Below are 25,771 nucleotides of genomic sequence, written 5' to 3'. Positions count from 1 at the left end.
CCACAGTGACCCTATAGGACAGAGCAGAATTGCTCCATAGAGTTTCCAAGGAGCGGCTGGTGGATTCAAACTGCCAACTATTTGGTTAGCAGGCGAGTTGCAGTGAGAGTGGTGTTTATTTCTCTCTTCAGTACAGGCCAAAGATAATGGGTCCAGGGCTGGTAGGTGGCTATGCCATCCTCAGATTGTAACTACATCTTGGGGACCAAGTGGCGGATTCTATTCTCATCCTCTCACAGCCAGGGGAAGGAAGAAAGGGCCAAAGAAGCACGTATCCGTTCCTGTTGCAGGAGCAGAACCCAGAAGTGGCACATATCCCTTCTGCTCATAAACTCGTTGGATATACCCAGCTGCAAGGGGGCCTGAGAAATGAATCTCTAGTTGGCAGCCATATGTTCAGCTAAAACTCAGGAGTTCTAGTATCAAAGAAGGGAAGAATGGACATTGACTGTGAGCTGGTTGTCTCTGCCTTAGTCACTATTTTAAACACATCCTGATTCTTTAAAAGATGTCCAAGTATTCCATTTGAAATTAAATGAAACTTGAGTTAAACAGTTAAGCTGGCATCTTCATGTTTTGCTTTAGGTACTTTTTTTTACCTATTTATTGTGACATTATATCCAATTATTTCTACCCTTTTCCCATTTCTTATTTGGATCCACATTTCTTAGAACTTATGCGCATTCTGTTTTGTGGCCTGTTTTCCATAAAATATGATCAACCAAAGGTAATCCTCTCAAATATGTTTTTGGACTGTACCTATGGTAACACTAATAAAATGATAACAGTAGAATTATATAGAGCTGAAGAGATCTCTAGAGAGCCAGTTGAACCTAATCTCCTTACTTAAAAGATCGCTGGAGAATCAATGAGTCAGCCAACAAATATTTATTAACCACCTAGTATGTGCCAGATGGAGTCCCTGGGTGGTACAAACTGTTAAGTGCTAGGCTATTAACTAAAAGGTTGGCAGTTCGAGTCCACCCAGAGGTGCCTCAGAAGAAAGTCCTGGCAATCTACTTCCACAAAATCAACATTGAAAACCCTACAGAGCACAGTTCTACTCTGATGCACACGGAGTTGCTGTGACTTAGAATTGACTCCATAGCAACTGGGTTTTTTCGTTTGTTTGTTTGTTTTATGTGCCTGACACCTTTCCATGTGCCTCAGGAGAGAAGGAAAACAAGACAGAAAGAGCTCTTCCCCTCAAAGAACTCACGTTCTTCTCTAGAGTGTTTTGTAAACTCTCCAAAAAAAAAAAAATACTTCACTATTAACTTTATTTTCTTTAAAGGATAAATTTGTTAAGGAAGTGAAAATGAACAAAGAAAAGGAAGAAGAGCTAGACGAGTGTCTTCCACAACTTCATGTGGCAGAAGAAGCATTTGTGGAAAAGCACAGAAGATTTGAAGAGCTTGTAAATATTGTTACAGGTACATATGAAGTACTTAGTAACTGACCTCAATCCCCGGTGAGGATTTCACCGCTGACTTCTAACACAAACCCGATCTACAAGCCAGTGGTGAAATTCATCCAACTTTTCCCATTACCTGCCACTCTTTATTCTCTAATTTTTGCCTCATCTATTAATTTCCTCTCCTCCACACCACAATCTTATTATTGCTATTGTCAACTTTTTTTCTTTTTTCTTTCGATGTCTGTTTAAAATTAAGAGTTAGTATCAACTACTTTATCTTCTTTTTCTCCATACTGAGTAAAGGTACAACCAACTCCTTTATCTGCTACCGTGTAAAGAATTTTTTTTTTTTTAATTTCTTACTTACCAGAATTTGCAGGTTATATCTTATTTCCAACTATGATTTTAACCATTTATTAGGTAGGTACTACTTGAATTTTTTCATTAACCTGTCCCTAAGGCAGAGGTAGGTAAGATCTTATCTCAGATCTGAGGGCTTAGTAGAGAAGGTAAAATGTCTCGGAAAGCTTGCATATTTTGCTCTATTACATAGCATAACTATGTGTGTATTTAATAGAAAAATAGTGATTTTCCCCACAGGAGTTTTTGAGTAAATCGATGGCCCTCCAAAAAGATATGGCTATCCAACCCTTGTCTGCACCCAAGGTCCAAAGTCCACACATCCAGAATCATCCTAAGAGTTCGAGCCTTTTAGGGAGTATAAGATCATTATCCTAGGAGTCTTTGCAGGTCTTTAAGCAGGAACAACTTCCAGAACTTCTGTATTCTAAATGATGAAAGAAGTGCCATGGGAATTTGAAGACCAGGACCAGAACTTATAGAGAGAACTAGAACAAGAAGAAAGATATCCACTGGGGTGGAACAACTGGCTAGAAAAGATGAATATGAGGACAGAAATTAAAACAGTGGATACAGTCATATAGAAACCTAGTATGTTCAAATGTGAAATACACATTCAAAAGTGAACAGTGATTTTTGTCAAGGATGATGGATGTGTATGTTATAAGTGTAAGTACCTAAGAAATTGGTCTGATTCCCACTCCTCAGTTGATTTTTGGCTTCTCGTCAGGTTTTCACTTAGACAAATGTCTTAGTTATCTAGTGCCGCTGTAACAGAAATACCACAAGTGGATGGCTTTAACAAAGAGAAGTTTATTCTCTCACAGTCCAGTAGGCTAGAAGTCCGAATTCAGGAAGCCAGGTCCAGGGGAAGGCTTTCTGTCTCTCTCAGCTCTGGGGGAAGGTTGTTGTCATAAGTCTTGCCTTGCTCTGGAGCACCTCAGCTCAGGAACCTCAGGTCCAAAGGACATGCTCTGCTCCCCGTGCTGCTTTCTAGGTGGTATGAGGTCCCCAACTCTCTGCTCGCTTCCCTTTCCTTTTATTTCTTGTAAGATAAAAGGTGGTGCAGGCCACACCCCAGGGAAACTCCCTTTACATTGGATCAGGGAGGTGACCTGAGCAAGAGTGTTACATCCCACCCTAATCCTTTTAACCACAGGCAGAGGTTATGATTTATAACACATAGGAAAATCACAAAATGGGGGACAACCACACATGATCTAACCAAATTAATACACACTTTTGGGGGGGTACATAATTCAATCCATGACAGATAAATAGGTTTTCTTGGTCTTTTACTACTTTTATGCAGACTCCAGATACGTATGTACTCTCGTCCCAGTTTTCTACTTTCCCAACCTTTCCTCCTACCCCTTCTTGCATTAGATAGAGAATGTGAGAAACACTATGAATATAAAAGTAAGCAATATATCACAAGTATTGGTTCTCATAGGTAAAGAGTAGTGAGAAAATGCTGAAAAGTAAAGAGGAGAAGGTAGAAGAAAGGAAGGAAAGAGAAAAGAAGAGCAATTTTCTTCAGAAAGTAGGAGAATATACCTGTCAACAGTTACAGAGAGTGGAATGTGTGACCTCAGTGCACATAAAGAACAACATTGTGACTTTTAGTTAAACATGTTGGATAAAACACAGGCATGTCTTTGTTCCCTCATGAAACTTCATAGAAATGTGTGTAAAAGAAAAAGAAAAAAAAAGATATAAACCCCCGAGGAAAAGAGATTGGCAGGGAAGACAGCAGCAGAAAGTAAATGACACATTTTGGGAAAGTTAAAATTGGAGAGAGAGATTATCAGGAGAGAAATATGAATAGCAAGTTCCCACAGAAAAATACACCATAAAAGCAAGAAGTTCTTTTCCACAGAACCTTGAAAGACTTGGGCATTGTAGTATCCTGCTACTATGAAGGCGGAGATGAGTCATGGAGCTAAAAATTGGTTGAAAATCTTTATAAAGAGTAGACCCCCAGGAGAAATCCTCTCTTCTGTGTAGCTGGGTAACTATTCTTCCTAATGCCGAAAGAGAAATTGGATCAGAGGGTTCCAAATGGTGGGATATCAGTATGGCTGAATGCAGGACAGAATTTTGTGCTGATATCCCTCATCCCCTCCATTGCTTATCTTGGAGAGTACTGGCAACAGTTGTGTTATGACTGCTTTGTTCCCTTCTTCCTAAAGAAGGAGATTGTTGGATTCTTTAAGGAAACACCAGTTCCAGAGAAAAGCCTCATAGATCCTGGCATTTGAGGTTGCTGCCTTCGTGGTCATTGTACAAGGAAGCCCACTCAGGAACCAAACCTTCTAGTGCCTCACTCTTAAGTAGTATTGGACTGCCAAAGGTAACTAAACATGTGAGAAAAGCCTCAGTGTGAAAGGCAGAAACTAAAGCAGACAGAATAAAGAGAACTTGTTAGAAATATAGACAATTCAAAGGACATAAGGATACTTTCAAAAGCTATATTCTTAGGGAAACGAAAATACCACATCTATGAAAAAAAGACAGATGCTTAAAAGAAAAAAGATCAGAGAACAATAAAGAGCTCTTAGAAATTAATAGTATAAAACCAAAATTTTTCAGTGCAATAAAAAGATTATAATTAGAGTTAAGGAAATCTCCCCAAAAACAGAACAAAAAAGAGAGAGAATGATGAACAAGAAAAGGGTAAGAATTTGAAGACTATTCTGAGATGTTGAATATCTAACAGAAAGGCCATTAAAAGAAAATAGAAAAAATTTTCAAGGAGGAAATTATCAAAGAAATAAGAGAAAAATATTGCCCAGAGCTGGAAAAGCTGAGTTTCCAGTTTCAAAAACAAATAAACAACAACAACAAAAAACTGATGCTGTCGAGTTGATTCCAACTCACAATGACTCTTTAGGACAAAGTAGAACTGCCCCGTAGAGTTTCCAAGGCTATAATCTTTATGGAAGCAGACTGCCACATCTTTCTCTCGGAGAGTGGCCTGTGGTTTGAACCGATGATCTTTTGGTTAGCAGCTGTGTGCTTAATCACTGTGCCACCAGGGCTTCTTATGGTATCAATAGATTACCTGGTATATATGACCACGTGGAATATAATATTCAGAAAGATTTTACATGTGTTGCAGATTTTGTTATGAATTAATGTGGATTGACACAGTGGCTGCAACAACTGGTTCAAACATAACAAGGATTGTGAGTATGGTGCAGGACCGGGCACTGTTTCCTTAAGAATTGGAACCCACTGGATGGCACTTACAACACATGGAAAACTATGCAGATAAAAAAAAAAAAAGGCCATCTTTAACAAAAAATTGTACAAGGAAGTGTGGCTCAGCAGCGAATAATACATTGTTTTAATGATCAAAATAGATTTAAATAAAACTTGTAACTACAGGGAGGTTAGAGAGAGGAAATATGGAGGTTGTGAGTGTGTGGTGTATATGGTGGGGCGGTGTGTGGTGGGAGGGAGAAGTTGTTGTTAGCTGCTAGATGGGAGTAAGCATTCTAAATCCTCTTCTATTATACTAGGAAGTCAATCAAAAATGTGTTAAAATGACAAATCAAGAAATAGCCATATAAGCATGTTTTAAGAAAATGGGGGTAAATGGCAAAAGAAATCTAAGAGAGCTAAAAAATGGTTGCTTCTAGGGAGTCAGACACCTGACTGCTGATTTTTGTTCTAAGTCTTATAATAGTATTTGACTTTTAAAACTAGGTACATGTCTTACTCTGATTAGTTTTTTTAACTAAAGAAGTTTTCTCTCTCTTATAGAACAAAAGCATGAGGAGACTTTACTAAACAATAACATTGCTCAGTTTAAAAGAGATTTTTCGAGATACATTCGCCACACGGTAAAGGGTCAATGTATTTATTTTTCTTTCTTTGATTAGAATACTGGTACGTACAGACAGTAATACTTTAATTATCTGGCACTATTGGAGTTTTTAGGAAATTCCCATTTATTAAGCTTATCCTTTTAATACTAGTGTTTTAAAATTTTAGTATACAAGGGTAAGTCAAAGAGTATTGCTACAAAATCATAGAAACCTTTATTAAACAAAATATCAGAATGTGAAGGTATTGTTTCTGGACACATCCTCAATCTAATCTAGGTCTATACACTTCTGAAGGCAGTGTTTCCATCTCTCTAACCCTTCCCCAAAGAATTCTGCGTTCTTCAATTTACACCACACCAAAATGGCAGTTGTTGCATCCCTGAGGGACTCAAATCATGTTCTTTTTCAATGTTCTTTGGTTTGGGGAGCAAAAAGAAGTCTGAAGGGACAAGATCGGGACTGTAGGGTGAATGAGGTAAGGTTTCCCAACGAATTTCTCATAGGACAGCCCTTGCAAACCCTCGAAGAATGAGCAGGTGTTTTGTCATGATGAAAAAAAAAAAATTCCTTGGTGCAATTTCCTTGGCCTTTGTCTCACCAATGCAGTTTTCAGTTTTCTTAAAACTTCTTCATAATAAGCCACGGTGATTGTCCTGTGTCCTTTGAGAAAACGTATCAGGATTACCTCTTTGGAATCCTAAAAAACAGTCACCGTAACCTTCTGAGTAGTCTTCCCTCTCTTGGCTCATCTTTCAGGTCTTCCCTACCTTCTTCAAAATGCTTGATCCATCTAAAAACTGTTGTTTTATGTGGGGGCAGCACTCCCATAAACTTGTTGCAAAGCTTCAATAATTTGGAAAGATATCCATTTGAGTTTTGTTAAAAATTTGTTATTAGTCCTGACATCAAAATTGTTTTTTCCATGGCACGAAAAGTATCTTTTTTTTTTAGGTACTTGTCTGCAGCCGTCTGCTGATTGAAGAGACACGTTTAAACACGTTTTATTTGGAATAAACCCGTGCATGTATGAACTAGAACCCTAGTGGCAATGCTTTTTAACTTACCCTCCTGTAGAAATGCATATGTATACACAGATGCATACATACATATATCTGCACATATGTGTGTACGTGTGTATATATGTGTGTGTGTAGATATAGACTCTGGAATTGGCTAACATGTATCTGTGGGAAACTTTCTTAATTTAGGGGTCCTCAGTTTCTTTTTTCATAAAGCCAAGAGATTGGATTATGCTTTTTAAGTTTCTTTTCACATCTTTGATTCTGTTAAATTTCTGTGGAGATGAGGATAAGTAGGCAGACGTTGCAGGGAGGAAGGTGGACAAAGTAGGAGCAGGTAGAGAAGTGTTTACTGCCTTTTTAAAATTTATGATCCATAGTTAACGATAAAAACCAAACAAAACCAAACCCAGTGCCATCGAGTCGATTCCGACTCATAGCGACCCTATAGGACAGAGTAGAACTGCCCCACAGAGTTTCCAAGGAGCGCCTGGTGAATTCGAACTGCTGACCTCTTGGTTAGGAGCTGTAGCACTTGTATTATACTTGTAGTTTTCCTTCCCTGTTTCTCTACACTCATAACATATTAAGTTACTTTTGGTAACTTTGCCTGTCAAAGAATAGGATGTTTCCATTTTTAATTAACTAACTCCATATATATGTACCTATCATTAACTATTAATTAAATTAATAGTTAGTTTTTTTTAATAGTTAAATTAAATTAAATTGTTAATAGTTAAATTTAATTAATAGTTACTTTTGATAACAGTGCCTCTCAAAGAATAGGATGTTTCCATTTTCAATTAACTAACTCCATATCTATCATTAACTATTAATTTAATTTAATTAATAGTTGATAGGTACATATATATGGAGTTAGTTAATTGAAAATGGAAACATCCTATTCTTTGAGAGGCACTGTTATCAAAAGTAACTTTTAATATGTTATGAGTGTAGAGAAACAGGGAAGGAAAACTACATGTATAATACAATACAGTTCTATTTTCTTTAATAAGGGCTACTGATGATGATTATACAACAAATAAAGATCTTGTGATTTATAACAGTATGATAACAGAGAACTGAATAGCTCAGGAGAGAATTCTGAAAAATTCTTAAAGCAATATTCTTCTTTCTTCAAGAAATATTAAATCCTCCCTTGAAAGGTTTCAATAAATTCCCCCCTTTCTCCCTGTTTTGGCCAGACAGTTGTTTATATATCAAAGTACCTTCTATTTTGTGAAGTATCAATGCTCTTTTGATAGGAGAGGGCCCAGGCCTTCCTTTCTGGAGTCAGAAATGAAAGAGGAAACATTACTACTAACCATTGGAATTCATGGACCCCTTTCCCAGAGTTCGTGAATAAAATAAATAAATAAATAAGTACCCGTAAATCAGCTTTAATATAAAATTAAGATTTAATATAAAAATTAATTTTTATATTAAATTAATTTTTAATATAAAAATTTCCTAAGGGGAGATGTCCATAGCCTCTGCCAGATGCTTCAGGAATTAGTTAAAAGTCCTCTCTGAATGTGGTCCAGGAAATCCGAGACCTGCTCGTTGGTGTCCTGCTTGTTGAACTCTGAGATAATTGTGATTTTATGTTTGAGCAGGATAAACTGAAGCAAGAATTAAAACATTTACGAGATCAAGAAAGCATTAAAATCAAAGATCATTTTGAAATTCTAAAGAACTTGGAAAATGAAATCTATGCACATGACCAAAAAGCAGAACTTTTGCTCATGGAAAATAAAAGATTAAAAGCAGTAAGTTCAAGACCATCTCACTTTGCAAATTGGTTATGATTGATCTCCTAGACCTGTAATAGTTATGAGAGAAAAGGAGAGAATAGCTCTTAAAGTTTTTCTGATGGAGCATAAAGTATGTACAGAAAAGTACCCAAATCATAAATGCACAGTTCAATGAACACACCTGTGTAATGAACACACAGATTAAGAGTTGGGCATCCAATGGTACAGATTGTTTTTATGCCAGAGCCCCACTCTCATGTCCTGGGAGCTGGTGAGGAGCAGGCCTATCTGTTGGCAGTTTGTTGTTGTTGTTAGGTGCTATGGAGTCAGTTCCGAGCTTTTTTTTTTCCCCTATAGGAGAGGGCCCAGGCCTTCCTTTCTGGAGTCAGAAATGGAAGAGGAAACATTACTGCTAACCATATGGAAATAAAAATAATCATAAAGGAATACTATAAGCAACTGTATGCCCAGAAATTTGGTTGTTGTTATTGTTAGCTGCCATTGAGTCAGCCCCCAACTCATGGCAACCCCATGCACAACAGGATCGGATCCTGTTGTGATCCACAGGGCTTTCATTGGCTGGTTTTTGAAAGTACATTGCCAGGTGATAGGAAAACTGTCTGTATTTGCAGGTGACTCAATATTGCATACAGAAAATCTTAAGGAATTCACTAAAAAACTATTAGAATGAATAAAGGAGTTCAGCTAGGTTTTAGGATTTAAGATCAGTATACAAACATCAATACACAAGATTTGGGAAAAGTTTATTTTCCCAAAGAGAAGGACCCCTCCAAGTTTTTTATTTGTTTGTTTTGACCAACTTAAATATGTGAAAATTTAGGGATATAGATGAAATAATCAAATGTCTACTTAGAATATTTAATTCATTAATTTAATTACATGTTTATTTTAAAATTGACATATAAAATAACATATTGTTTTTTAAAATACAACTTTTTACTCTCTGAAAGAGAAAACGTTGATTTTACTTCATTACTACCAAACCAACCGGCAAACAATGCATAAGGTATACACAAGAAACGGACATAAATAAAAAAAACATAGGTCCCAGCACTTCCCTTGTTACTTGTGAAGTTGCGCTTTAAGTTAGGGGCAACATGGCCTGAAGAGGATGAGGACTATACCAGGCCAAAGAAGCTCCAAGTGTCCGGCTTTATACCATCAGTATGGGAGAGGGCAGTGTCAGTATTCAAGGGTCAGTCTAACACCTTTAGGTGCTTCTTGCAGCATCAAGAGTACCTACTTTCACATTTTATTTCACACTGTGTATTTGGGTCTCCAGCAGCCTGACCATGGCCTACTACAGCAGTCTAGGAGGAAGCAGGTTTTAAAAATATGAAAGTAATCAGCAATGTCAAATGCAGCAAGCAGACCTGTTAGGCTGAACCATTTTTGCAGGTCAAGGTTGGTCAAATATTAGCAACTTCGTGTGGTTCACACTGACAGTATGAAGACACTTGAAAACATCTTTTGGATTGACAGATTTCACTGAGAGTTTTTTGACTGAAACAGTAGGAGGCAGAATCTAGACTGCACTGAGTTGGAGAGTGAATAGGAGGCTAGAAAGAGAGTAAAGTCTGTGGTTTTGAGAAGTTCAGATATGAAGAAGAAGGGAGAGGCTGGATATTGTATAGAGAAGGAATTAAGACCTGGAAAAAATTTGTTGTTGGTGGTGTTTTAGGAAGAAGGATATGTGAACATATTATGGGCACTTTAAAAATACTTTCCTGCTCTTCAGGTCAGTCTCTGCCTGCCTGGCTGGCTGGTTGGCTGTCCTCCCCATCTCTGTCTCTTGCTCTCTCATACAAATGCATAGAAACTTCATTTGAAGCTTTCTTTTGAACTAAGCAAATTATTTTTCGAACATGAAGAATTGCTTAGTTAAATGAGACATAGAGGGAATTTTGTCACCAATTGCTAAATAAGCTGGAGTGACAGTTACCAATATTGGCTCTGGACCAGGCACAAGTGTCCCACCCCTCACTTCAATTTTGGACTCAAAACTCTGGGGTGGGTGTTGGGGGGGTTACCAGAAAAAAAAAAATGCATCTATGTTTGATAAACAATCCAGACCATGGGTCATGTCAGCATTAAACGAATGAGACAGACACAAACTCCGTTTTATATATAAGCCTTATGTAAAACCATATTAATATACAGACAGATTTTTTTTCTAGAAAATCCTAGAAACTGGCCCTCTTCAGATACTATGTGGCTTAAAATCAGAAAAGATGTGAATCAGAATTGTATCCTTTCTCCATACTTATTCAATTTGTATGCTGAGGAAATAACCTGAGAAGCCAGACTGTAGGAAGAAGAATGTGACATCAGGATTGACACGCAGATGACACAACCTTGCTTGCTGAAAGCAAAGAGGACTTAAAAGCATTTACTGATGAAGATCAAAGGCTACAGACTTCGGTATGGATTATACCTCAACATAAAGAAAACAAAAATCCTCATAACTAGGCCAATAAGTAATATCATCATAAAGGGAGAAAATATTGAATTTTGTCAAAGATTTCATTTTACTTGGATCCACAGTCAGTGTCCATGGAAGCAGTGGTCAAGAATTCAAACTACAAGTTGCAGTGGGCAAATCTGCTGCAAAAGATCTCTTGAAGTGTTAAAAAGCAAAGATGTCACTTTAAAGACTAAGGTGCATCTGACAAGCCATGATATTTTCAGTCACCTCATATGCAAGAAAAAGCTGGACAAAAGAAGAAGTGACAAAAAAAAAAAAAAACAGTGCCTTTGAATTATGGCGTTGGCGAAGAATACTGAATATACCATGAGCTGCTAGGAGAACAAACAAATCTGCTTTGGAAGAAATACAGCCAGAATGTTCCTTAGAAGCAAGGATGATGTGACTTTTTCTCATGTACTCTGGACATGTTATCAGGAGAGACCAGTCCCTGGAGAAGAACATCGTGCTTGGTAGAGAGAGTCAGCAAAAAAGAGGAAGACCTTCAACGAGATGGATTGACACAGTGGCTGCAACAATGGGCTCAAGCATAGCAACGATTGTGAGGATGGTGCAGGACTGGGCAGTGTTTTTCATTCTGTTGTTCATGGGATCACCGTGAGTGGGAACCAACTCGACAGCACCTAACAACAACAACAAAAAGAATGAAGTAGATCAGTCATAAAAAGAGTCCAAGACTTACTATTAAGTAAGATATGTTACACAATAAGTACAAAATGATTTAATTTATGCTAAAAGAAAAACACAAAACAAAATCATGTATTTCTCTGTCTCTATATACACATACACACACAAGTAAAAAGCTTATAAAATGTCTGAAAGGAACGCACCAAACTAATAATAGTGATTATCTCTGGTGGGGGAGGGGGAATAAAGGGAAGAGCTGATGTGAAGAGAACTTTCACTTTTTATTCAGTAAAGCTTTGTACTGATTTAGGCATTAAAAAGAAAAAAAAAAAAAACTATCCTCTCAGTACAAATTGAAATGTTAGTACTTGTGGAAAAATAACTATCAACAATGAAAATACTGCTACTTCTGACTTGTGAATTATCTGAACAAAAGTGAACTTATTAGAAGATACTTGTGAAGGGACAAGCTTTGAAATTTTATTTTCGTGATTAAAAAAATACTTTTTATTTGAAATAGTTATAGGTTCACAGAAAGTTGCAAAAAAAAAAAAAAAATGTACGGGAGATTCCGTGTACTCTTCACCCAGTTTTCCCCAGTGATAAAATCTTCTGTAACTATAGTACAATATCAAAACCAGGAAATTGACTTTGGTACAATCCACAGAGTTTACTCAGATTTCACATTTTACCTGCACTTATTTGTGTATATGTGTTATTTAATATTCTATTATGTAAATTTGGTAACTTTTAAAGGCACATAAAGAACAGAAGAGTTTGGTTTTCAGTTAAACACAGCTTTGTTGATTCTGTTTACCTAAAAACAGTAATAATAGTTTTAAAGGCAATAAGCAACTCCCAAACTGGCTTGGGGTAATGTGAACATTTCCAGAAATCATGTCTATCCAATGCTTACTAAAATAACAAAAAGACTCTACCACCTATGATATGGTGGCCTCATGCCATGGACCCTACAAGAAACATTGTACAGTCAAAACATAGAAGAATAAAATCATGACCGTAATACCTAAAACACCGCCATCACTCAAACCACTACCACCACCATCACCTAACCCAATGAAACATCTGACGTGAGTGAGCAATTCCATGGAGCCTCCTAACCCAATAATTCATCCCTCTGAGGTCTTATCTTTTTCATGACTGTTGGGATATATGGTTGTTGTTGTTGTTGTTGTTCTTAGGTGCTGTCGAGTCGATTCCGACTCATAGCAACCCTGTGTACAACAGAATGAAACACTGCCCAGTCCTGCACCATCCTCACAATCATTGCTATGTTTGAGCCCATTGTTGCAGCCACTGTGTCAATCCATCTTGTTGAAAGTCTTCTTCTTTTTTGCTGACTTTCTACCTTACCAAGCATAATGTCTTTCTCCAGGGACTGGTGCCTCCTGATAACATGTCCGAAGTACGAGACAAGTCTTGCCATCCTCTTTCTAAGCTGTACTTCTTCCAATACAGAATTGTTCATTCTTCTGGCAGCCTGTGGTATATTCAGCATTCTTCACCAACACCATAATTCAAAAGCATCAATTCTTCTTCAGTCTTCCTTATTCATTATCTAACTTTTGCATGCATATAAAGTGATTGAAAATACCATGGCTTGGCTCTGGCACACCTTAGTCCTCAAAGTGACATCTTTGCTTTTCAACACTTTAAAGAGGTCTTTTGCAGCGGATTTGCCCAATGCAATATATTCTTTGACTTCTTGACTGCTGCTTCCATGGGCATTGATCGTGGATCCAAGTAAAATGAAATTCTTGACAATTTCAATCTTTTCTCCCATTATCATCATGTTGCTTATTGGGCCAGTTGTGAGGATTTTTGTTTTCTTTATATTGAGGTGTAATCCATACTGAAGGCTATAGTCTTTGATCTTCATCAGTGCTTTAAGTCCTCTTTGCTTTCCACAAGCAAAGTTGTGTCATCTGCATATCGCAGGTTGTTAATGAGTCTTCCTCCAATTCTGATGCCACGTTCTTCTTGTTATAGTCTGGCTTCTCAGATTATTTGCTCAGCATACATGTTGAATAATTATGGCGAAAGGATACAACCCTGATGGACACCTTTCCTGATTTGAAACGATGCATTATCCCCTTGTTCTGTTCGAACAGCTGCCTCTTGGTCTATGTACAAGTACCACATGAGCACAATTAAGTATTCTGGAATTCCTGTTCTTTAGAATGCTATCCATAATTTGTCATGATGCATACAGTCGAATGCCATTGCATAGTCAATAGAACACAGGTAAATATCTTTCTGGTATTCTCTGCTTTTAGCCAGGCTCCATCTGACATCAGTAATGATGTTCCTCGTTTTATGTCCGCTTCTGAATCTGGCTAGAATTTCTGGCAGTTCCCTGTCAATGTACTGCTGCAACTGCTTTTGAATGAACTTCAGCAAAATTTTACTTGTGTGTGGTATTAGTGATACCAAAAAAAAAAACCCCAAGCCCAGTGCCATCGAGTCGATTCCAACTCATAGCGACCCTATAGGACAGAGTAGAACTGCCCCATAGAGTTTCCAAGGAGTGCCTGGTGGATTCGCTGCCAACCCTTTGGTTAGCAGCCGTAGCACTTAACCACTACGCCACCAGGGTTTGATATTAATGATACTGTTTGATAATTTCCGCATTCCGTTGGGTCACCTTTCTTTGGAATGGGCACGAATATGGATCTCTTCTAGCTGGTCGGCCAGATAGCTGTCTTCCAAAATTTCTTGGCATAGACGACTGAGAGTTTTCAGCATTGGATCCATTTGTTGAAACAACTGAATTGGTATCCCTTCTACTCCTGGAGGCTTGCTTTACACCAATGCCTTCAGTGCAGCTTGGACTTCTTTCTTAAATACCATCAGTTCTTGATCATATGCTACTTCCTGAAATTATTGAATGTCAACCAATTCTTTTTGTTACTGTGATTCTGTGTATGCCTTCCATCTTCTTGAGATGCTTCCCACGTCATTCAATATTTTGCCCATAGAATCCTTCAATACTGCTACTTGAGGCTTGATTTTTTTCTTCAGTTCTTTCAGCTTGAGAAATGCTGAGTGTATTCTTCCCTTTTGGTTTTCTAACACAAGGTCTTTGCACATTTCATTATAATACTTTGTCTTCTCTAGCTGTCCTTTGAAATCTTCTGTTTATCTCTTTTGCTTCATCATTTCTTCCATTTGCTTTAGCTACTGTACATTCAAGAGTAAGTTTTAGAGTCTCTTCTGACATCCATTTTGGTCTTTTATTTCTTTCCTGTCTTTTTAATGACTTTTTGCTTTCTTCATGTATGATGTTCTTGATGTCATCCCACAACTCTACTGGTCTTCAGTCATTAGTGTTCATTGCGTCAAATCCATTCTTGTGAAGGTCTCCAGATTCAGATGAGTTATACTCAAAGTTGTATTTTGGCTGTCATGGACTTGTTCTAATTTTCTTCAGCTTCAACTTGAACTTGCATATAAGCAATTGATGGCCTGTTCCCCAGTCAGCCCCTGGTCTTGTTCTAACTGATGATATTGAGCTTTTCCATTGTCTCTTTCCACAGATGTAGTCAATTTGATTCCTGTGTATTCCATCTGGCGAGGTCCATATGTATAGTCATCATTTATGTTGATGAGAAAAGGTATTTACAATGAAGGAGTCGTTGGTCTTGCAAAATTCTGTCTTAGGATTGCCAACATCATTTCTATCACCAAGGCCATATTTTCCAACTATAGATCCTTCTTGCTTCCAACTTCCACATCCTCTCACCAGTAATTATCAATGCATCTTAATTGCATGTTTGATCAATTTAAGACTGCAGAAGTCGGTAAAAATCTTCAGTTTCCTCATCTTTGACATTAGCTGTTGGTGTGTAAATTTGAATAGTAGTCTATTAACTAGTCTTTCTTGTAGGCATATGGATATTATCCTACCACTGATAGCGTTGTAGTTCAGGATAGATCTTGAAATGTTCTTTTTGATGATGAATATGATGCCATTCCTCTTCAATTTGTCATTCCTGGCATAGTAGACCATTTGATTTTCTGATTCAAAATGGCCAATACCAGTCCATTTCAGCTCTCTTATGTGTTTGATATCAGTCTTTATGCATTCTATTTCGTTTTTGGCACCTTCCAATTTTTCTAGATTCATACTTTGTACATTCCACATTCCATTTATTAATGGATGTTTGTAGCAGTTTCTTCTCATTTTGAGTCATGCCACATCAGCGAATTAAAGTCCTGAAAGCTTTACTCCATTCATATCATTAAGATCGACTCTCCTTTAAGGAAACAGCTCTTCCTCAGTCATATTTTGGGGGCCTTCCAACCTGAGGGGCTCATCTTCCAGCACTCTATCAGACAGTGTTACACTGCTATTCATAAGGTTTTCACTAGCCAATTTTTTTGAGAAGTAGACCGCCAGGTCCTTCTTCCTAGCATGTGTTAGTCTCGAAGCTCTGCTGAAATCTGTTCATTCATGCTGGTATCTGAACTACTGGTGGCATAGCTTCCAGCATCACAGCAACACTCAACCCACCACAGAACAACAAACTGACAGACACATGGTGGAGTTATATTTACCTACTTAATATTTCCACCTCTGGGATTTAGTGGGAAGTTGCTTTCTCACAGTGCATTCCGTTAGCAGACAGAGACCTGTATGACAGTTTGAAATGAAAAAAATGGTCATGTGCCACAAATTACTGTTTTTACAGGGTATTATACGTACGAGGGGAAATCCTGGTGGTGTAGTGGTTAAGTGCTATGGCTGCTAACCAAAAGATTGGCAGTTTGAATCCACCAGGCGCTCCTTGGAAACTCTATAAGGCAGTTCTACTCTGTCCTATAGGGTCACTGTGAGTTTGAATCGACTCAATGGTGATGGGTTTGGTTTTTGTTTGGCATTTAGGAGGTGGGAGCCCTGGTGGCTCCGTGGTCAAGAGCTAAGCTGCTAACCAAATGGTCTGCAGTTCAAATCCACCAGGCGCTCCTTGGGAACCCTATGGGGCAGTTCTACTCTGTCCTGTAGGGTTGCAATGAGTTGGAATCAACTCGATGGCTTCGGGTTTGGAGGTTTTAGTGTATGAGGTGATGCTGAATCAATGTTTTTGGTAAGAAAAATATGGATCTGGAGGTAGGATTGTTGAGATGAGGCAAGAATAAAAACCCATAGTGCCTGCCAGAAATTCGAACACACTCAATGATTTAATATGCATTCCATTAATAAAAAATATGGCATCAGCAAAAATTCAGAGCAGGAAATAGGTAGGTCTTGAAAGGGATTTATGCTGAACTCCAGTCTGCCTGCATTACTGCTTTGTGACATTTTACTGCACACACATTTTGAATAAGGAACGTTCTTGTTGTGGAAACAGTTCATTCAGCAGAACACATTTTCTTTTTTTTTTGGTGTCAAATTGTATTCAAAATGTCATGTTTGTTTAGATTGTAAAATGTTTAATAGGAAGCAGAATCCTTTATCTCTTTTACTGGAATGTAAGCTTGATGAGGGCATGTTTCGCTCACCACTGTAAACCCTGCACCTGGAATAGTAGCTGGCACAGATAGAACTCAAGAAGTACTTGCTGAATGACTAAATGGATAAGTAATCTGCAGTAGTTAAACTAATTTAACAATCACATGTCTTTAATTTCCAGTATATTTCATACCTGAAGAAAAAGACAGAAGAATACACAAAAGGAGAAAAAGGCCTCATCCACGCCTCAAGTGACCTGTCTTGGGATTTGATAGTTAGGCAGAGTAAGTAAAATGTCATGGAAGGTCTTTACATATTAAAGAAAGAGTTTGCTTTCTGTTTGTTTGCTTGTTTTAATCAATTTTATTGATTTGTGTACAATAAAATGAACCCACTTTAAGTATACAGTTCAACGAGTTTTGACAAATGTGCTGTAACCACTATCACCATAAACAAGGTATAGAACATTTTCATCACCCCAAAATTACCTTTGTGTCCCTTAGCAGTTGATCTCCCACCCCACCTCCAGTTCTCCAGTCATCTGCCTACTGTCATTATAGATATGAACAGAATGATAGAGTATGCACGCTCTTTACTCGCTTCGTTCATTCAGCAAAATTTTTTTTTTAATTCTTCCATGTTGTTGTATGTATCATTAGTTCATTTCTTTTTATAGCTGTGTAGTAATGTTCTGTTATATGGACATACCATATTTTGTTTGTTCATTCGCCAGCTGAAGGACATTTGGATTGTTTCCAGTTTGGGTTATTATAAATGTAGCTGCTCTAAGCCTTTCTTTATAAGTGTTTTTTTGCAGATACATGTTTTCATTTCTCTTTGATAAATAACTAGCCTGGAGCTCTGGTGAAGTAGTAGTTAAGTGTTCGGCTGCTAACCAAAAGGTCAGCGGTTCGAATCCACCAACCACTTCTTGGAAACCCTATGAGGTAGTTCTACTCTGTCCTATAGGGCCGCTATGAGTCGGAATCAACTTGACAGCAGCTGGCTTAGTTTTTGTTTTTGGCATGTTTAGTGTATATTTAACTTCGTAAGAACGGCCAGTTTGCCAAAGTGGCTGTACAAATTTATCATCCCATTCACAATGTATAAGAGTTCGCATTACTCTGCATCCTCACCAACACTTAATATTGTCACTTCTACTAGTTTTAGCCATTTTAATAGCTATATAATGGTAATTCATTGTGGTTTTAATTTGCATTTACCTGATGACTAATATCAAACATCTTTTCATGTATGTTTTAGTCATTCGTATAGCTTTTTTTTTAAGTTAAAAATGGATGGTTGTTTATTTTTGTTTTATAATTTTTATTGTGCTTTAAGTGAAAGTTTACAAATCAAGTCAATCTCTCACACAAAAACCCATATACACACCTTGCTACACACTCCCAATTGCTCTCCACCTAATGAGACAGCCCGCTCTCTCCCTCCACTCTCTTTTCGTGTCCATTTCGTCAGCTTCTAACCCCCTCCACCCTCTCATCTCCCCTCCAGGCAGGAGATGCCAACATAGTCTCAAGTGTCCACCTGATCCAAGAAGCTCACTCCTCACCAGCATCCCTCTCCAACCCATTGTCCAGTCCAATCCATGTCTGAAGAGTTGGCTTCAGGAATGGTTCCTGTCCTGGGCCAACAGAAGGTCTGAGGGTCACCGGGGTCCTTCCAGTCTCAGTTAGACGATTAAGTCTGGTCTTACGAGAATTTGGGGTCTGCATCCCACTGCTCTCCTGCTCCCTCAGGGGTTCTGTGTTGTGTTCCCTGTCAGGGCAGTCATCGGTTGTAGCCAGGCACCATCTAGTTCTTCTGGTCTCAGGATGATGTAGTCTCTGGTTCATGTGGCCCTTTCTGTCTTTTGGGCTCGTAATCACCTTGTATCCTTGGTGTTCTTCATTCTCCTTTGATCCAGGTAGGTTGAGACCAATTGATGCATTCTAGATGGCTGCTTGCTAGCGTTTAAGACCCCAGACGCCACTCTTCAACATGTGATGCAGAATGTTTTCTTAATAGATTTTATTAAGCCAATTGACTTAGATGTCCCCTGAAACCATGGTCCCCAGACCCCTGCCCCTGCTACGCTGGCCTTTGAAGCATTCAGTTTATTCGGGAAAATTCTTTGCTTTTGGTTTAGTCCAATTGTGCTGACCTCCTCTGTATTGTGTGCTGTCTTTCTCTTCACCTAAAGTAGTTCTTATCTACTATCTAATTAGTGAATATAGCATCTTTTTTTTAAGTGTCTTAAACCAATTATCTATAGCAACATTAGAAAGCTTTCATGTCAAGGCCTCTGATTTGTTTCAGGTCAACTTTTTGTATGGTAATGAGCTAAGGGTTGAATTTAATTCTTTTCCATATGAATATCCAGTTGTTTAGGTGCCAATTTTGAAAAGACAGACCTTTCACCATTGTACTATCCTGGACATTTTTTCAAAAATCAATTTTACAAGTTTATTCTTTTATTAAGGAGCTCTGGTGATGCAATGATGAAGCACTTGGCTGCTAACTGAAAAGTTCAAACCCACTCAGCAGCTCTGCAGGAAGAAGACCTGGGATCTGCTTCCATAAAGATCACAGCCTAGAAAACCCTATGAGACAGATGTACTCTGTCACATAAAGTTGCCAAGAGTCAAAAATCAACTCAGCGGCACCTAACAACACCCCTTTATTCTAAATGACTAACTTGGCACCAATATCACACTGTCTTGAGTACTGTGGCTTCATAAACCAAAAAACCAAACCTGTTGCCATTGAGTCGATCCTGACTCATAACAACCCTATAGGTCAGAGTAGAACTGCCCCATAGGGTTCCCAAGGAACAACTGGTGAATTCAAACTGCCGACCTTTTGGTTAGCAGCCGAGCTCTTAACCACAGCACCACCAGGGCTCCATGGCTTCATAGTTAGTCTGGAATTCAGGTAGTATAAGTCCTTCACCTTTGTGCTTCTCTTATAAAATTATTTTGACTGCTTTAGGTCCTTTGATTTCCATATAAATTTTAGAACGAGCCTTTAATCTCTACCAAAAAAGCCTGTTGGGATCTTAATTGGTCTTGTGTTGAATCTATAAATCAACTTGGAAGAATTGACATCTTAACAATACTGAGTCTTCTAATCCAAGAACATGGTCTATATCCCCACTTATTTAGGTCTTCTTTAATTTCTCTCAGCTATATTTTTTCAGTTTTAATAATGTGTCGGGGTCCCCAAGACAACTCTCAAGTTCAGTGATTCACTAGAAGAACTTAAAGGACTTAGAAGTTGTTATATAATCATGGTTATGGTTTATCAGAGTGAAGGATACAGAGTTAATCACCAAAGGGAAAAAGCACGCATAGTGAAGCCAAGAAGAATCCAGGAGCAAGCTCCCAGGTATCCTTTCCCAGTGGACTCACACAGATCTGCTTCATTTCCCTAGCAATGATGTGTGACAACACGTGCAAAGTTTTGCCAATGAAGGACACTCACCTGGGCTTGGGTGTCCAAAGTATTTATTGGGCATCAGTCACATAGATATACAGCACCTGTGTGACTGACCACAGTTACTCAAGCTTCAGACCCTTAGAAAGAAAGCTAGCGTTCACCATAAATCACATTGCCAGCATAAAATGAGTACAGCATGGTTCAAAGCCTCAGGCATGCAGAAACACTCTTATCAGGTGGAATATTTCAAGAGCTCAGATCTCAGGAGCCAGCCAAGGACCAGTCCAAAAATAGGCCTTTCCGGGGAATGTGCAGGGGTTGCGCAGCCCGGGCCTGCTGGGTTAACCCTTTCCTGTACAAGTTTATAGGTATTACATTGGTTTTATTAAGTTTACCCTTAAGTATCTGATATGTTTGATGCTATTGCAAGTGATGTTATTTTTTTCCTTTAATTTCATTTTCAAATTGATCTTGTACCTTGTGATAATCCTAAGACTCACTTATTGGTTCTAGAAACTTTTTTCTAGATTTCTTAGGACTTTTTACATATATTAATTATATCATCAAATAAAAATAATCTTCTTTCTTTACAATATGCATGTTTTTTATTTCATTTTCTTGCCATATTACACTAACCAGGACCTCCAGTATGGTACTGAATAAAAGCAACCAGAGAAAACATCCTTGCCTTGTTTCTAATGTAGGGGAAGCATTGAGTCTTTCACCAGGAAATAAGACGTCAGCTGTAGGTTTTGTATAGATGCCCTTTATCAGGCTGAGGAAGTGACCTATTTCTAGTTTCCCGAGAATTTTAATCATGAAAAGGTGTTCAGTTGATCATATACTTTTTCTGCATCATTGAGATGCTCATATGATTTTTCTCCTTCACACTATTAACGTGACAAATTCTGTTGATTGATTTTTGAATGTTAAATCAGCCTCCCATTCCAGAAATAAAACTCACTTGTTCAGGACTTATTACCAATTTATGTCTTGCTTGATTCAATTTGCTAATATTTGTTATGGATTTTCGTGGCTGTGTACAAGTCTGTCATGCTCTGCTTGGGAATACACTTTGTTTACTTCGGTCTCTACTACCAGAAAGTGCCTCTACTACCAGAAAGCAGGGGTGAACATAGGGCTCACCTCATTTGTTTCCCTTCTCTCAGGTATCACAGTCCTGTCCTACCCGTTTTCCAGCATGTGGAAACATTTGTTTCATATATTTTGTTCTGTTTTCTACTTGCTTACAGTGGAAGAGCAAGTTCGATCTAGTTATTCTGTTGTTTCAGGAAGTAGAAATTTTTTTATAAAAATAATTTCTTGAAAGACAAAAACAACATGACTTTTATAAAAATGATCATATTGTTTCATTAATCTTTCCATTTCTAAAATCTTTATTTTAGCACAATACGTGGACTTGTGGGAGAAATTTCAAATCTCAGCTAAGGTGAGTTTTTTTTGTATTGCCTTCAATAAGTATCATATCATTTCTTAAAATGCTCACCTACCTAATAAATGTGTGTGTGTGTGTGTGTGTGCGCGTGCACACGCAAAGGAGAGAAGATCAGGATTGGGGGGTGGTGACAGAGCCAGTGTGACCATCAAATCCTGAAATGTATTCTTTGTACAAAACTCACTATGGCATCTTAATACTTCGGCAAACGGTCGTCCTACTGTACTGCTTCAGCTAAGGTGAGCATGACTTCTTTTTTTCCCCAAGCTCAAATTGAGCACATTTTGTTTTAGAACAAAGTTGTTAGTTCTGAATTCCCTTTTCGTCCATGTTTTACCAACTATGAGAGCCACTGCAACACCCCACATGCTACCTTTAGAGTCAGGTAGGCTGGGGTTTAAGTCCTGGCTCTGCCATTTTATAAGGACTTAAAGGTTACATCTAATCATTTTTTTACAACTTCAAACACTGAATATGGAAGATTTTAGTAATGCTTTTTTCAGATCAAGCTACTGAGGTTTACAGAGTTAAGTAACTTGCTCAAGACCCAAACAGTCGATGAACTTATGGGGGTTTAAAACGCAGAACCAGCCCCGCTCCAAAGTTATTTCTCTTAAGCTGTATGCCATGCTGAAGTTCCAGGCTGCTCTGAAGGTGGACTGGCTTTTATACCACCACTACCCTGTACAGTTGCGTTTTTAGTGCACTTTCCATTAAATCTTCTCGTTGGATAATCCATTTTTCTGAGATCTTTCACAGAACTTTATGAATTTGCTGTGTATACACACCCATTTTGCATGCCTAATACCAATTTTGCATGCACGATAGTTTTATTTTGAACATGAGTTACTAAGTCAGAATGTTTTTATTTTGTTGTGATTGTACTCACACACCCCAAAATGCTATTTCTTTTAGGAGTTGGTGAATAATTGTAAAGAGATAATGCAAGACATAAACAGTCTAATAGAAAAGCTATCTGAAAGAGATAAAAAAATGGAGCGTATCAGTACTTGGCTACAAGGGAATCTTGATGAGCTGTGCTCTCTTATAGAAAACGATTCACCAGGGAACCTCGGTAAGCAACATCTCAAAACTTTCGGTAATGTAAAACTTCCTGCCATTTTATGGTGGCTGGTGACATCAAAAGAAGAAGAAGAAAATCCAACTAACTGGCTTACAAATCCATTGACAATAACGTTACAAACATGCAACTGAACACTGATGCTCATCTGCAGGGTTGAGTATGGCCAATTCTCCCCTTCCACCTAAGTGAGCTTTCTAGGTAACTGAATTTTAACTTCTTTATGAGCGGTTTTTTGTTTGTTTATTTGTTTGTTTTAACTCTCATTTTAAACATTTTCCAGGTAAGTCTTCTTAAACTCTTTTACATACTTCTTTGTCCTCTTAGATACAAGATAATGAACATAATTTCACCTGTTATTCCGGTGCTAGGAGTAGTATTATTAACAGCAATTGTTGCCTACTCTGAAAACCTAGTAATGCCTTCTGGGATTTTTGAGATGTTACATGTCTTAGCATGCTTGCCTTATGAGCAAGCAGCCCAGTTTTTCCAAAGTGATATCAACTTCATCCTCAATCCCTGTTCTAACATCATTTCAGAAAAAAGGGGCCACAAAACTCTGTTTAGATTAGGGTTGCAAAGTGAAGTGAAGGTGAATCATTTCACAGGTACAGCTCAGAGGTCCTGGTGGTGGAATCACTTGGAGAAGTAGGTTGGTAGGAGTAGCAGTGTGTTATGGATTAAATATGCCCTCTAAAAATGTATATTGATGTCCTTAACCCCCAGTACCTGTGAACCTGGCCACATTTGAAATAGGGTCTTTGAAAATGCTATCACTTAAGTTAACTTGAGGTCATACTAGAGTAGGGTGGGTTCTGATCTAATATGGGTAGTGTCCTTGTAAAAGAAGAGAAGAGATGCAGAGAGACATACAGGGATTAGAGTGATGCATCTATGCAAATGTGGGATACTACTGGGAGCTAGGAGAGAGCCATGGAAAAAACTCTCTCTCAGAGCCCTCCAGAAGGAACCAACCTTGCCAACAGCTTGATATCAAACTCTCAGCCTCCATAACTGTGAGGCAATACATTTCTGTTCTTATATATGTCTCAATTTGTGGTGCTTTGTTACTCAGCCCTAGGAAACTAATACAGATGTTGGTACCAGGTACTGCGTTAACAAATACCTAAAGATGTGGAAGTGGCTTTGGAATTGGGTAATGGATAGAGGCTGGAACTGTTTTGAGGCACTTGACAGTAAAAACCTAGATTGCTTTATAGAGAGTATAGGTAGAATAATGGATGTTAAAGGTGATTCTGGTGAAGGCTCAGCAAAAAAATGAGCGTCGTGGAGAAAGCTTCTGTCACCTTAGAGGATACACATATCATCATGAACAGAATGTTGCTAGAAATGTGGCCATGAAATGTGCTTCTGGTGAGGCCTTAAAAGGAAATGATGAATGTCATTGGTCACTGGAGGAAAGACAATCCTTGTTATAAAGCAGCAAAGAACTTGGCTAAATTAGTTTCTAATGTTTTGTGGAAAGCAGAATTTGTAAGTGATTAACTTGGATATTAAGCTAAGGAGATTTCTAAGCAAAGTATTGAAGATGTAGCCTGGTTCCTTCTGGCTTATTTTAGTAAAACTTGAGAGAAAAGATATAAATTGAGGGATGAACTATGCAGAAAGAAACCAGAATTTGAAAATGTGGAAAATTCTCACCTATCATATTGTAAAAATTGAGAATGGGTGTTCTTGAGAGAACACCAACGGTGTGGCTGGACAACCTCTTGCCTGAGAGATTAATCACGTGACTTATGGATCCAATCAACAAACTAGTAGAAAACTGCCAGCTTAGACTGAAGAATAGAGAGAGGAGGAAATAAAGGGAAGATATCGAACTGGAATTCTACAGGCAGGAAATGGCTGATGTAGCTACTTGGCTGAGAACACCTATTATCCTTTAAGAAAAGGGAAGAATGACCCCAAGGGTGGTTCAGAAGCTGACAGGACCACCTTCTCTGTTTCAGAGGGTGGGGACACCTCTTTGGTCCCAGGGCCAAGAGGTGGGGTCACTTCCCTCCGTGGGCCTATAGGATGGGGCTGCCACCCCTTGGGCCCAGGAGACAAAGGATTATTTTCTAGTCTTGAAATCCAATGGAATATGCCCCTCTGGGTTTTGCACTCCCATGGGACATGTGACCCCTTCTTTGCCTCTAATTTCTGCCTTTTGGAATGGGAATATCTATCCTATGCCTGTCCCACTGTTACCAGAGAATGGCCTTGGTTCTTGTCTTCGGTGTAGGAAAGAATTCAAACACTGAGACAAATAGTGCCAAGCGAGCAGAGGTTTATTAGCAAGCAGAGGGTTAGTAGTAAAAGTACACTCGGCTAAAAAAAAAACAAAAAACACCTGACTAGGAAGTGTCAAGTGGGCTACTCAGGTAGAGAAAGAATCTGAGTGCCCCATAGTCATTTTCTTAAGGTTTTATACTCCTTTTTCTCTTGATCTGTCTATATTAACATTTAAAAGCCAGGACAAGACCCCCCTATGAAGACTATTTCCTTGGCTTAAGGTTTAATTACCAAGTTAGAGATCTTATCAAGTTAAGGGCTTTATCAAATCAAAGACCCCTATAAAGATCATTTCCTTGGCTTAAAGTTTAACTATGTAGGGACCATCTTACTGAGGAATGTCACCACCCCTGCCTCTTCCTCTTCCCAAGTACAAGCTCTCCCCCTCCCCCTTACACCACTATTGATTTTAGAAGGGGCCATTTTGTTTGTGCACCATTTTATTTCCAGTGCATAGCACAGTGCATATAATAGATGCTCAATAAATATTAGTAAAATGAGAGAACAAACATATT

At 38.3% G+C, this 25,771-nt stretch overlaps 1 protein-coding gene across 1 annotated transcript in view; it reads left to right on the top strand.

The window, feature by feature from the left end:
• The window catches only part of CCDC175 (coiled-coil domain containing 175), an 88,727-nt gene that overhangs the window by 58,152 nt on the left and 4,804 nt on the right, over positions 1–25,771 (top strand). The window contains exons 14-19 of the mRNA XM_049897877.1: positions 1,295–1,433; positions 5,546–5,625; positions 8,246–8,398; positions 17,171–17,273; positions 21,831–21,874; positions 22,796–22,955. Coding sequence (XP_049753834.1) covers positions 1,295–1,433; positions 5,546–5,625; positions 8,246–8,398; positions 17,171–17,273; positions 21,831–21,874; positions 22,796–22,955 — 679 coding nt within the window. The remainder of the gene's footprint in view (positions 1–1,294; positions 1,434–5,545; positions 5,626–8,245; positions 8,399–17,170; positions 17,274–21,830; positions 21,875–22,795; positions 22,956–25,771) is intronic.

Source organism: Elephas maximus, chromosome 10, assembly GCF_024166365.1.
Source record: "Elephas maximus indicus isolate mEleMax1 chromosome 10, mEleMax1 primary haplotype, whole genome shotgun sequence".
Classification (NCBI taxonomy): Eukaryota; Metazoa; Chordata; class Mammalia; order Proboscidea; family Elephantidae; genus Elephas; species Elephas maximus.
Note: the sequence above shows the minus strand (reverse complement) of the source record. Positions and strands in the feature narration are given on the sequence as shown.